The sequence below is a fragment of the Pleurodeles waltl genome, chromosome 6 (assembly GCF_031143425.1).
Source record: "Pleurodeles waltl isolate 20211129_DDA chromosome 6, aPleWal1.hap1.20221129, whole genome shotgun sequence".
In the NCBI taxonomy this organism is placed as follows: Eukaryota; Metazoa; Chordata; class Amphibia; order Caudata; family Salamandridae; genus Pleurodeles; species Pleurodeles waltl.
Window position 1 is genome coordinate 1,702,329,910 of NC_090445.1, and position 13,132 is coordinate 1,702,343,041.

At 48.8% G+C, this 13,132-nt stretch overlaps 1 protein-coding gene across 1 annotated transcript in view; it reads right to left on the reverse strand.

The window, feature by feature from the left end:
- LOC138301386 (E3 ubiquitin-protein ligase TRIM39-like) overlaps positions 1 to 13,132 on the reverse strand; it is a 140,426-nt gene that overhangs the window by 32,564 nt on the left and 94,730 nt on the right. The window contains exon 4 of the mRNA XM_069241822.1: positions 8,652 to 8,674. Coding sequence (XP_069097923.1) covers positions 8,652 to 8,674 — 23 coding nt within the window. The remainder of the gene's footprint in view (positions 1 to 8,651; positions 8,675 to 13,132) is intronic.

A 13,132-nucleotide genomic window follows, 5' to 3' on the forward strand; every position in this document is an offset into this window, starting at 1 on the left:
AGTACATGTAAATGTTGTAATTACACTTGTATGACAATAAAAGTAAGAGAGTGGAACTAATTTTTCAGGATAGCTCTGATAGCCGTAGAGGTCATGGATGTATTTACACGTTTGATATAGCCGACAGAGGTGAACTGTGAGCAGTGCGGTTTAGATTAAAGTCTCAGACCTTGTCTAAGTTGGCATCAACAGGTACAGCATCAATCAGAATGCTCCTCTCCTGGATAACAGGAAGTGATGTCACATAAATTAATATCCTTGGTTGTGGCCTATTGTGGAATAATGGTATGTCAGATGTTTCTTGGTGAAATCCTATGTGGATGAGAAATAGTTTACTCTACACCTCGGTAATTTCAAGGTAAATGTGAATTAGAATATGTTTGAAGAACATCCTGTTAATACAAGTACAAAATACTTCTCAAGTTTGGACTGACTTATGTATAATTTAGTCTACCTGGGACTCGTGGTGACATTTTGAAACAATGCTCCTTAGGATGCAGTGTACTAGCATGAGGCTCTGTGTGTAAAACAGGTAATGCGTATCATATGGGAATGGTTTGGGTAATGAAAAGATGCAAATACTTAGGTAATTATGTTTCATTCTTACTTTCTTTGTCATGCATTTGTAATTACAGCGTTTACGTGTACTAGGATGATGGACATTCCATTGAGATTGCGTAGAGTTGGCATTTAGAACATGATTTGATATGCGGAAGACCACAAACAGTTATTTGGATGCCTTTCACGTGCTGTAAGGTAATTATTTTATCTAGTGTGTGTGGAACACCAGCATGCTACACCAAGGGTGCTGAAATCTCATTACTGTGTGGATAAGGTTTTTCAGAGTTAGAACCCTTGAGGTACAATAACCACGAGAGGAGGTGGAATATAGAAAATGGCCCATTCTGCAACACTGACCTGACTCTTCCCATGTGAGTACCAAGAAAGACATTGCCAACATTACGGCACTTAGGCACTGTAAATGTGATAACTCAACTGCTTTTGTTAGCACTTTCAGACCCAAGCTGTTCCGTATGCATTAAATGACAAACAAATATAGTTTCTTCTCTGTGCATGATATATGAAGTTTTCATTCTTTACCGCCTGTTAGCCAGTCTTTCTTCAGACCCGTTAGATAGAGTTTGTAGTTTTGTCGCAGTCAGTTTTCTTACTTTGGTTTTAATGTGTAATTATTCTGTGAATTTAATGGTTTGTAATTTTGCAATTTCTAGCCCTGATGAAGCTCGTGGTATATGAGCGAAACGTGTTAGCTGTTTGGATGTATTTTATGAAGAGAATTGGAAGATTAATAAAGAATTGAATTTTAACAACATCTTCTCAAGAAGTCTGAAGCCTTAATTTTGGACTTGATGGATTATTTAAGAAACTTTGAATTGACTGTGGGACGTTGCCTCTTCATTTGTTGCATTACCTTTGAATCTCCACAGCCCTGCACTTTGGAATCTCAGACAGTCAGCACCTTGGAAGCTTCGAAGTCCGGCACCTTACAAATTCCGAAGTCCTGCGCCTCTGGGTTCGCAATCTCTGAGGCTTGGAATAGGTGATGTTCTGTGCCTTCTACTTTCAGTGTTGATGCACTTTTGGGTCTTGGACGTCCTGGGCTTTTGTATTTCTAGTGGTCTGGAACTTCGAATTTCTGAGGCTCTAGAGAATGGAAACTCTGATATCCTGCATCTTGTAATCTCTAGTGTCTGGTATATTGGATTTTCTGGTGACCTGCATTATGTAATCTCTGGGGTCCTGATCCCTGCAATCAGTGTAGTGTTACACCTTGAAATCTATGTTTTCCTGCACCCTGGAACCTCTGAAGCCCTATAACACAGAATATCTAAGGTTCTGCACCTGGAATCCATGTGGTTGTGCTCAGTGAAATCTCTGCATTTCTCACTCCTAATTTCACTGCTGAGTAATAGATATTTTTTTCTGGTTATCTTATTGCAAGTTGTGTACGTTTGTGTGGATCTTACTTTCTTGCTACTTTGTCTAACACTTCAATCCAATACTTACTTGACTTTCTTTCTATGAAGTAACATGGGTAAGTGACCCCTCTGCTGTAACCCGCATCTGGTTCCAGGTGACTCTCAAACAACATGCAGATATCCACTCAACTACAGGCCCACACAAAAGAGAATATATCTCCTTCTCTCCTTCTCTGTATCTCTCTCTTACAATCTTACTCTCGATATCTCTCTACATCTCTCGTTGTCTCGCTCGCTGTACCTTCCTCCTTCTCCTACCCCTGTGCCAATCTCCTTCTCTCTCTTTCTCTCTCTCTCTCTCTCTCTCTGTCTCTGTCCCTCTATCTCACCCTCCTTATTTCCTTCTCCCTTTACTTCTGCCCCACCCTTTCCATTTCTCTCTTTTCCCCTCACTCTCTATCTCTCCTCAGTTTCTCCTTCCTCTCTCTTTGGCTCTTTAGGTATCACCCATCCCTCTCACCACTTTGCTGACTCCATCTTACTCCCCTCCTCTCTTTCTATCCATCTTTGTCTTTCCCGGTCACTTCCCTCTCTCTTTTGCTTTCACTCTGATTTCCCTCCCTCTCATTCTCTATTTCACTCTCTGTCCCTTTATCTTTATTTCTCTCTCTCTTCACTCTCACTTTCTATATTCCTCTCTATCACAGTTTCCCTGTCTCCGTCAGAGTCCCTCTCCCTCCCTCCCTGTCTCCTGGTGTTTCCATCACCCTCTCTCTCAGTCTCCTTCTCTGCCCCTCTCTCCCTGTCTCCTGATGCTTCCATCACTCTCTCTCAGTCTCCTTCTCAGTCCCTCTCTTCCTGTCTCCTGGTGCTTCCATCACCCTCTCTCAGTCTCCTTCTCCCTCTCTGCCTGTCTCTTGGTGCTTCCATCACCCTCTCTCTCTGTCTCCTTCCCAGCCCCTCTCTGCCTGTCTCCTGGTGCTTCCATCACCCTCTCTCTCTGTCTCCGTCCCAGTCCCTCTGTCCCTGTCTCCTGGAGCTTCCATCACCCTCTCTCTCAGTCTTCTTCTCAGTCCCTCTCTCCCTGGCTCCTGGTGCTTCCATCACCCTCTCTCTCAGTCTCCTTCTCAGTCCCTCTCTGTCTGTCTCCTGGTGCTCCGATCACCCTCTCTCTCAGTCTTCTTTTCAGTCCCTCTCTCCCTGGCTCCTGGTGCTTCCATCACCCTCTCTCTCAGTCTCCTTCTCAGTCCCTCTCTGCCTGTCTCCTGGTGCTTCCATCACCCTCTCTCTCTCTCAGTCTCCTTCTCCGTCCCTCTCTCCCTCTCTCATGGAGCTTCCATCACCCTCTCTCTCAGTCTTCTTCTCAGTCCCTCTCTCCCTGTCTCCTGGTGCTTCCATCACCCTCTCTCTCAGTCTCCTTCTCAGTCCCTCTCTGTCTGTCTCCTGGTGCTCCGATCACCCTCTCTCTCAGTCCCTTCTCAGTCCCTCTCTTCCTGTCTCCTGGTGCTTCCATCACCCTCTCTCTCAGTCTCCTTCTCAGTCCCTCTCTCCCTGTCTCCCTGTGCTTCCATCACCCTCTCTCTCAGTATCCTTCTCAGTCCCTCTCTTCCTGTCTCCTGGTGCTTCCATCACCCTCTCTCTCAGTCTCCTCCTCAGTCCCTTTCTGTCTGTCTCCTGGTGCCTCCATCACCCTCTCTCTCAGTCTCCTTCTCAGTCCCTCTCTCCCTGTCTCCTGGTGCTTCCATCACCCTCTCTCTCAGTCTCCTTCTCAGTCCCTCTCTGCCTGTCTCCTGGTGCTTCCATCACCCTCTCTCTCAGTCTCCTTCTCCGTCCCTCTCTTTCTCACCTTTACTCGTATCACACTTGCAGGTAGTTCATCCTTTTTCTTCCTTGTTTTATCAACATTTCGCCACGAATCAGCCACCAACCTTGATACTTTATATTTTATTAATAATCGGAGTAAAGTGAGTTCTCGAATCCACGCCAAAAACAAGTGCAATTACTTAGTGTGGTCGTCGCCAGTTTGAATGATTTTGTTACGTGATCCAGGGGTCACGTATCCGTAAAGGCTTTGGGGAGACTGCATTGTTTCCATCACCACAGAGGACATCATTGAGAAGTATGATGTCTCATTAAACTCTTTTAGTGTTAATTCAGCCAGACTAGTCAGTAAACCAGCAGGTAATATGCTTATGTCTTCTCTTTGAAGGGGACTTGGATACCTATTTATAGGATTGCAAAGAGGTCTCTGAAGACACCCAGGGTGCAGAGGAATGAGATGAAAGGAAGTCACTGAGGACTTGCTGCCTGGAATGAGTGTCAGTGACCTGGGCAGGGGGTTGAGGACTGAAATGAGCCTTCTAAAGACCCAGGAGGATGCACTGAAAGGAAGTCACCAGGGACTTGAAGAGGCGTTTGCTGCCTAGAATGAGTGTCAGTGACCTGGGCAGAAGTTTGAGGAGTGAAGTGATCCTTCTAGAGGCCCAAGAGGATGGACTGGAGGGAAGTCACTGCAGGCTAGAGAGAGATTGCACAGGTCTAGGAGCAGATCCAAGGATTACTATAAGGTTTATGAGAACTGGAGGAGGCCTCTTCGGATTAGGAGCCAACTGGACTATGCACTTGTCTTTAACCAAACTATAATGATATTTGGAAGCACTAAACAGATGTTTTAAGGACTCAAGTTTAGGAAATTCTGAACAAGTTGTTTGAACATCCTGAATTGTGACAAATAAAAGGACTGGATCTCAGCCATGTCAAAATTTGGGTTATGCAGCCACAAGAGTGGGAGATTATTACCGACAAGGCTCGGGTTGTAAAACTAGAAGAGCAGCAGGTCCTGGAAGTGATGGAGGACAAGTCTGTGGAGCCCGGGCACAGATTAGAGATGGAGCTCTCTAGACACAGGTCAGAGCACTGGAAAGTTCCTGGGGCTATGTAGCCAGAGCCAACTATCCAGCAGCATCTTCCTAGCAGCTTTCAAGTGTTGTAAGGTTTTCATTTGTCCACTACTTCCTGCCTGGCTGTGCTCTTTCGCATGATTCATATTTTGTTTGGTTCGTTTTAGCTTATTTGGCTTTTGAACCTGTTGTTCACATATTATCCTTTATGTACAGCGAAGCGTTTGAGGGCTGTATACCAGTCCCTGTATCCCTGTCACTGTACCTGTCACTGTATGCCTGTCCCTGTATCCCTGTCACTGTATCCCTGTATCCCTGTCACTGTATCCCTGTATCCCTGTCACTGTATCCCTGCCCCTGTATCCCTGCCCTTGTATCCCTGTCACTGTATCCCTGCCCCTGTATCCCTGTATCCCTGTCCCTGTATCCCTGTCCCTGTATCCCTGTCCGTGTATCCCTGTCACTGTATCCCTGTCACTGTACCTCTGTCACTGTATCCCTTTCCCTGTATCCATGTATCCTTGTCCCTGTATCCCTGTGACTGTATCTCTGACCCTGTATTCCTGAATCCCTGTCACTGTATCCCTGTGACGGTATCCATGTCCCTGTATCCCTATCACTGTATCCCTGTATCCCTGTCTCTGTATCCCTGAGACTGTATCCCTGTCCCTGTATCCCTGTCACTGTATCCCTGAGACTGTGTCCATGTATCCCTATTACTGTATCCCTGTGCCTGTACCCCTGTCGCTGTATCCCTGTCCCTGTATCCCTGTCCTTGTATCCCTGTCCCTGTAACCCTGTTCCTGTATCCCTGTTCTTGTATCCCTGTTCTTGTATCCCTGTCCCTGTAACCCTGTTCCTGTATCTATGTCCCTGTATCCCTGCCCCTGTATCCCTGCCACTGTATCCCTGTCCTTGTATCCCTGTCCATGTAACCCTGTCCCTGTATCCCTGTCCCTGTATCCCTGCCGCTGTATCCCTGTATTCCTGTATCCCTGTCCTTGTATCCCTGTCCTTGTATCCCTGTCCCTGTAACCCTGTCCCTGTATCCCTGTCCCTGTATCCCTGTCCCTGTATCCCTGCCGCTGTATCCCTGTCCCTGTATCCCTGTCCCTGTATCCCTGTCCTTGTATCCTTGTCCCTGTAACCCCGTTCCTGTATCTCTGTCCCTGTATCCCTGTCCCCGTCTCCCTGTATCCCTGTATTCCTGTGTCCCTGCCGCTGTATCCCTGTCCCTGTATCCCTGTCCTTGTATCCCTGTCCCTGTAACCCTGCTCCTGTATCCCTGCCCTGTATCCCTGTCCCTGTATCCCTGTCCCTGTAACCCTGTCCCTGTATCCCTGTCCCTGTATCCCTGTCCTTGTATCTCTGTCCCTGTATCCCTGTATCCCTGTCCCTGTAACCCTGTTCCTTTATCCCTGTTCCTTTATCCCTGTCCCTGTATCCCTGTCCCTGTCCCTGTAACCCTGTCCCTGTATCCCTGTCCCTGTATCCCTGCCGCTGAATCCCTGTCCCTGTATCCCTGTCCTTGTATCCCTGTCACTGTAACCCTGTTCCTGTATCCCTGTATCTCTGTCCCTGTATCCCTGTCCCTGTATCCCTGTATCTCTGTCCCTGTATCCCTGTCCCTGCCTCTGTATCCCTGTCCCTGTATCCCTGTATCTCTGTCCTAGTATCCCTGTCCCTGTATCCCTGTCCCTGTATCCCTGTCCCTGTATCCCTCTAACCCTGTATCTCTGCCCCTGTATCCCTGTCACTGTATCCCTGTATCCCTGTCCCCGTCTCCCTGTATCCCTGTATTCCTGTGTCCCTGCCGCTGTATCCCTGTCCCTGTATCCCCGTCCTTGTATCCCTGTCCCCGTAACCCTGCTCCTGTATTCCTGTCCCTGTATCCCTGCCCCTGTCCCTGTAACCCTGTCCCTGTATCCCTGTCCTTGTATCTCTGTCCCTGTATCCTTGTCCCTGTATCCCTGTATCCCTGTCCCTGTCTCTGTAACCCTGTTCCTGTATCCCTGTCCCTGTATCCCTGTCCCTGTAACCCTGTCCCTGTATCCCTGTACCTGTATCCCTGCCGCTGTATCCCTGTCCCTGTATCCCTGTCCCTATATCCCTGTCCTTGTATTCCTGTCCCTGTAACCCTGTTCCTGTATCCCTGTCCCTGTATCCCTGTCCCTGTATCCCTGTATATCTGTCCCTGTATCCCTGTATCTCTGACCCTGATCCCTGTCTCTGTATCCCTGTATCCCTGTCCCTGTCCCTGTATCCCTGTCCCTGCCTCTGTATCCCTGTGCCTGTATCCCTGTCCCTGTGTCCCTGTATCTCTGTCCTAGTATCCCTGTACGCCTGTCCCTGTATCCCTGTATACCTGACCCTGTATCCCCGTATCTCTGTCCCTGTATCTCTGCCCCTGTATCCTTGTCACTGCATCCCTGTATCCCAGCCCCTGTATCCCTGTATCCCTGTGTCCCTGTATCCCCGTCCCTGTATCCCTGTATCCCTGTATCCCTGTATCCCTGTCCCTGTATCCCTGTATCCCTGTCCCTGTATCCCTGTCCCTGCCTCTCTATCCCTGTCCCTGTATCCCTGTATCACTGTCCCTGTATCCCTGTATCCCTGTCCCTGTATCACTGTATCTCTGTATCCCTGTCACTGTATCCCTGTATCCCTGTCCCTGTATCCCTGTATCCCTGTCCCTGTATCACTGTATCTCTGTATCCCTGTCACTGTATCCCTGTATCCCTGTATCCCTGTATCCCTGTATCCCTGTCCCTATATCCCTGTCCTTGTATCCCTGTCCCTATCCCTGTATCCCTGTCCCTTTATCCCTGTATCTCTGCCCCTGTATCCCTGTCCCTGCCTCTCTATCCCTGTCCCTGTATCCCTGTATCCCTGTCACTGTATCCCTGTCCCTCTTTGCCCCAAGATCTCCTCCCGTGTGATAAGCAGCTGGGGCCTAACACTGGCTCCTTTATCCTTTGAGGTGGGAGGGGCTGGTCTGGAGTTAATCCTATGGTCTGGTCCGTTTCACAGCTCTCGGTCTGCAGTGTGATTCCTTTTCCATCTTTGACTCTGCGCCCTGACCATTCCTCAGAGCTCTCTGGTTGTGACACTCACCCTCTGAGACCAACAGAGTCCGGGGCACATCTTCATCTCTCCGCCCTATCCCCTCTCTTCCCATGTGAGAATATCCTTGGACACTGTTATCCAAAGGCCTCTGAGCTCTATGTGATGAGACCTTTGGGATTGGCATCGAAGACCAGCTGTGCACAACCCCTAAACCGGATATAAACCTTGGGGGCGCTTCCCAGGAATACAATGACATTTTGTGTGGGCTGTTGGCACTTTTTCTAGGATCTGTGGTCGGTAACAAACTTTAAAGAAGTTGTATAAAGATAGACATTCATTTGTGGAGGATTCATTCAATTACTTCAGCAGTCAAACCAGTTTCCAGAGTATTCCCAGGACTCAGGGATGTTTTCATGGGACTCAGCAGAGATTCCTGAGATCTCAATGAAGTTTTATGAGGATCTGAAGATTTCTTACAACAAAATGAAGGATTTGAAAGAACGTGTGAATATACTGTGGGTTTGGAGACCGAGGAGAATAGTGCTGGTACGGTTTGGGTCTTTTAAAGTACTGGACCTGAGTTTCTGAGGACCACAGGTGGGTTGTATTTTGTATAATTCGGGGTCCTTTGACATATTTCTTTGGCAGGATAGTGATTTGTGTGAGCTCAGCTGTGGCCTTTACACACTGCAGCAGCAAGACCTGCTCCTTACACACTGAGAAGAGAATAGTAAACCAGCCTTACCTGCTCAGGGTGCTTCCGACATCCTGCAAAGCAAAGAAAGAAACACAGAGAAATCAGTTTCAACAGAAGATGGTACATTTTGGCTTCACTTTAGGAGTGAAATGTGTTCGGACATCTAACCTTCATTGATCACTCCTGACTATCTCTAGTTAGAAGACACTCAAAACAGGCCAGGGCAGCTCTATTATTTTACAGCTACTAAGTGATGCTGTTGCTTGTTGGTCTGTTGCCTGTTTTTAAATTGTGCTTTCAGACTTAGGAATGTAGGAAACCCATGTAGAATTTAATCTTTTGCTTTCCAAATATTGTGTGTGTGTTCACAATCCTCTGTAATACTTTGGGACTTTGTGGGTATCTGTTTCTTTAATAAATGGATCATTTATGTGGTTTTCATAGGGATTCAGACTATTAATATTTGTGCGTTGCTCGTGCTCTGGTATCACTCTGTATGATTCTCTGTGTATTGTCTGGTGTTATTGTAATTGACTCTTATGGTTTGTAATTTTAAACCCAATAAAGTACACACTGATTGATTGACTGATTGATAGTTAGTAGACATTGAGAGATGCCTCCACGTCCTTGTACCAAGTCCGATATTCTGTCAACACAGGCTGTGATATCCTGAGTGGAAATCCCATGACACAGCACAATCTGTGATATTCTGAATGGGGTCACATGACACAGCACAATCTGTAGCATTCTAAATGGGTTCACATGACGCAGCATAATCTCTAATATTCTGAATGGGGTCACATGACACAGCACACTCTGTAATATTCTGAATGGAGTCACATGACACAGCACAATCTGTAATATTCTGAATGGGGTCACATGATGCAGCAGAAACTGATATTCTGAATGGGGTCACATGACACAGCACAATCTGTGATATTCTGAATGGGGTCACATGACACAGCACAATCTGTAATATTCTGAATGGGGTCACATGACGCAGCATAATCTCTAATATTCTGAATGGGGTCACATGACACAGCACAATCTGTGATATTCTGAATGGGGTCACATGACACAGCACAATCTCTAATATTCTTTATGGGGTCACATGACACAGCAGAAACTGTGATATTCTGAATGGGAATCATATGACATAGCACATTCCGATATTCAGAATGGGTTCACAAAACATATTGGGGGTGATTCTGAGACTGGCGGGCGGCGGAGGCCGCCCGCCAGTTTTCCCCCGACAAAATACCGCTCCGCGGTCGCAAGACCGCTGAGGGTATTTTGAGATTTGCCCTGGGCTGGCGGGCGGCTGCCAAAAGACCGCCCGCCAGCCCAGGGCAGATCTACCTTCCCACGAGGACGCCGGCTCAGAATTGAGCCGGCGTAGTGGGAAGGTGCGACGGGTGCCGTTGCACCCGTCGCGTATTTCAGTGTCTGCTTTGCAGACACTGAAATACTACGTGGGGCCCTCTTACGGGGGCCCCTGCAGTGCCCATGCCATTGGCATGGGCACTGCAGGCGCCCCCAGGGGCCCCGCGGCACCCCCTACCGCCATCCTGTTCCTGGCGGGAGACCCGCCAGGAACAGGATGGCGGTAGGGGGTGTCAGAATCCCCATGGCGGCGGAGTGCGCTCCGCCGCCATGGAGGATTCTGTAGGGCAGCGGAAAACCGGCGGGAGACCGCCGGTGGTTTTCCCTTTCTGGCCGCGGCTGAACCGCCGCGGTCAGAATGCCCTTAGGAGCACCGCCAGCCTGTTGGCGGTGCTCCCGTGGTCGGTGACCCTGGCGGTCACCGACCGCCAGGGTCAGAATGACCCCCATTGTGTGATATTCTAAACAAGATCTCATGACACAACAGTCTGTGATGCAGTGAATGAGTTCACATTACACAGTCTGGGAGTCTAAAAAAGTCACATGACATAGTCCTGCAATATTCTGAAGAGAAATATATGAACCAGCACAATCTGTGATATGCTGAATGAAGCCACATGACACTGCATCGTTTGTTATGTTATGTTCAGTATCACATGACTCAGCACATTCCACATAATATTACAAATTATAAATGACCTCCACCCACAGGTGATAACACACAAGCTAAAAGTCCATCTCCAGCAGTCATTTAAAAAGGGTCTCTATCCCTGAAAACTCCAGGTTTTTCACTTTTCCAACACTGGTGCTTGCACCTCTCCTGTGATGTAATCCTCTTTAAAGGCCTCAAACCCACTTTAATTGATGTTTAAATGGAATTATGAGCTGCACCCTATGGAGCCTGCTTTTTAATATATGGCCAGCTACTCTTGAATGGTTTGAGTAAAGACATGTATAAAGACTATGGACCTCATTACGACCCTGGCGGACGGCGATATTTTGGAGAAAAGTACTGCCAACAGGCTGGAGGTACATTTCCCCAAAATATTACATTGGCGGTATGGCTCAAGCCAAACCGCCAATGTACCACTCCGTCCGCCAGGGCGGTAACAGCCGCTGGGCGGCCTTCACTGTCCCACCCGTGGGATTATGACCCTGCCTACCACAATGGTTTTCGTGGCTGTAGGCACTATCAGTGACAGGTAATCCCTTCAATGTCACTGATAGGGGTCTCCCCCGCCCCCCTACCCCTCACCAGAGTCCTCCCTCATCCTCCCACTCCAGAGCCCCCCACGACATACACAAACATTCACGCACCATCATGCACACGTATACACACACTCATACCCACATTCACCCATGCATGCATACATCCATTCACACACACATCCACACCCACTTACATACATACAGGCACCCACGCATTCACACAACACAACATACACTCACACTCACAACCATGCATGCACACACGCATTCCACACGCCACACACCTGCATGCACGCACACACAAACATACACCCCCACACACACAACACCCTCCACCCCCATCCCCTGTCGGAGCACCCAACTTACCTGTTGTGAGAGGGTCCGGCAGGAGACGGGACGGGGAGCTGCTGCCAGCAGCAGCGCCCGCCATGAAAATACCACCAGGCCGTATCATGTCATGATACAGTCTGCAGCAGCACCACCTTACCGCTGTCCGCCGTCATGGCTGCAGCCGGAATTCTGCCATCCTTTTGGCAGAAGTCCGGCTACGGTCATAATATGGCAGATGGCAGGTAGCTGTGGCGACGGTATTTTGGCGGCCGTAGCCGTGGCGGCCAATACCGCCGTTGTCATAATGAAGGCCTGCGTCTGCACTATGAGTGTTGCATGTGTGGATTAGGGTGAGTGTGGAGCATTTCTGTCGTGCTTTAACCTAAGGGGACAGAATTTTGTATCTGTTGGTTGTCAGTGCGACCCAAGACAGAGGAGGAGAAAGATGGAAAGAGTCTGCCAAACAAGGAGGTGGGTTATGGGTGTATTAAAGCCCTTTGAAGCTGACCAGGCGCCTCTGAAAGGAAGGAGGGAGGCAGGTGCCACTTAGATGTGCTGGGAGAGTCCATGACCACTTCCTGCTCATTCTCCCCAGAATAGTTGTTGTGGACAGTTTTGTGCAGCTGCTGAGTTGCAGGGTCTCTCCCTCTTTTGTGCCTTTGTCTCAGATTCCATCAAGGTGCACACTCCTCCACTCCCACTCTCTGCCACGCTTGAGGGAACAAAAACCTTGGCCTGACCATTCTGGGCAACTGAATACATTATCAGGAACTGCCTGAAACCCGCTCCTGAGATGGATCTCTGGAGCCCACATCCACGTCTGCAACCCGTGGATAAGAACTAGTTAGAAACCCAGATCCGTGCACCAGGCTTCTCTCTGACCATTGTCGGGACCATAAAGACTGCTGAGAAGTAATACTGCAGCTTCAGAGCCAGGACGCCTGATTGTGACTTCATGGGCAGGAACCCGGCGAGGAGAGCTGTAGACAGCCTAGAGAAAGCAACAAGTGTGCCCTGCATGAGGAGGTGCAAGCAGGAGTACGAGATGAGTGCCCTGCAGGAAGAGGTACGCGCAGACAGGGTATGAGAGGAGTGCCCTGCATGAGGACGTACAAACAGATGGGGTACAAGAGAGGTGCTGTGCATGAGGACGTACAAACAGATGGGGTACAAGAGAGGTGCTGTGCATGAGGAGGTACAAGCAGATGGGGTACGAGTGGAGTACTCTGCACAAGGAGGTACAAGCAGATGGGGTACAAGAGTAGTGCTCTAAATGGGGCGGTACAAGCAGATGGAGTACGAGTGGAGTGCTCTAAATGGGGCGGTACAAGCAGATGGAGTACGAGTGGAGTGCTCTAAATGGGGCGGTACAAGCAGATGGGGTACAAGAGAGGTGCTGTGCATGAGGAGGTACAAGCAGATGGGGTACAAGAGAGGTGCTGTGCATGAGGAGGTACAAACAGATGGGGTACAAGAGAGGTGCTGTGCATGAGGAGGTACAAGCAGAAGGAGTGCGAGAGGTGTGCTCTGCATGAAGAGGTACGACCAGAAGGGGTACAAGAAGAGCGCCCTGCATAAGGATGTACAAGCACAAGGGGTATGAGAAG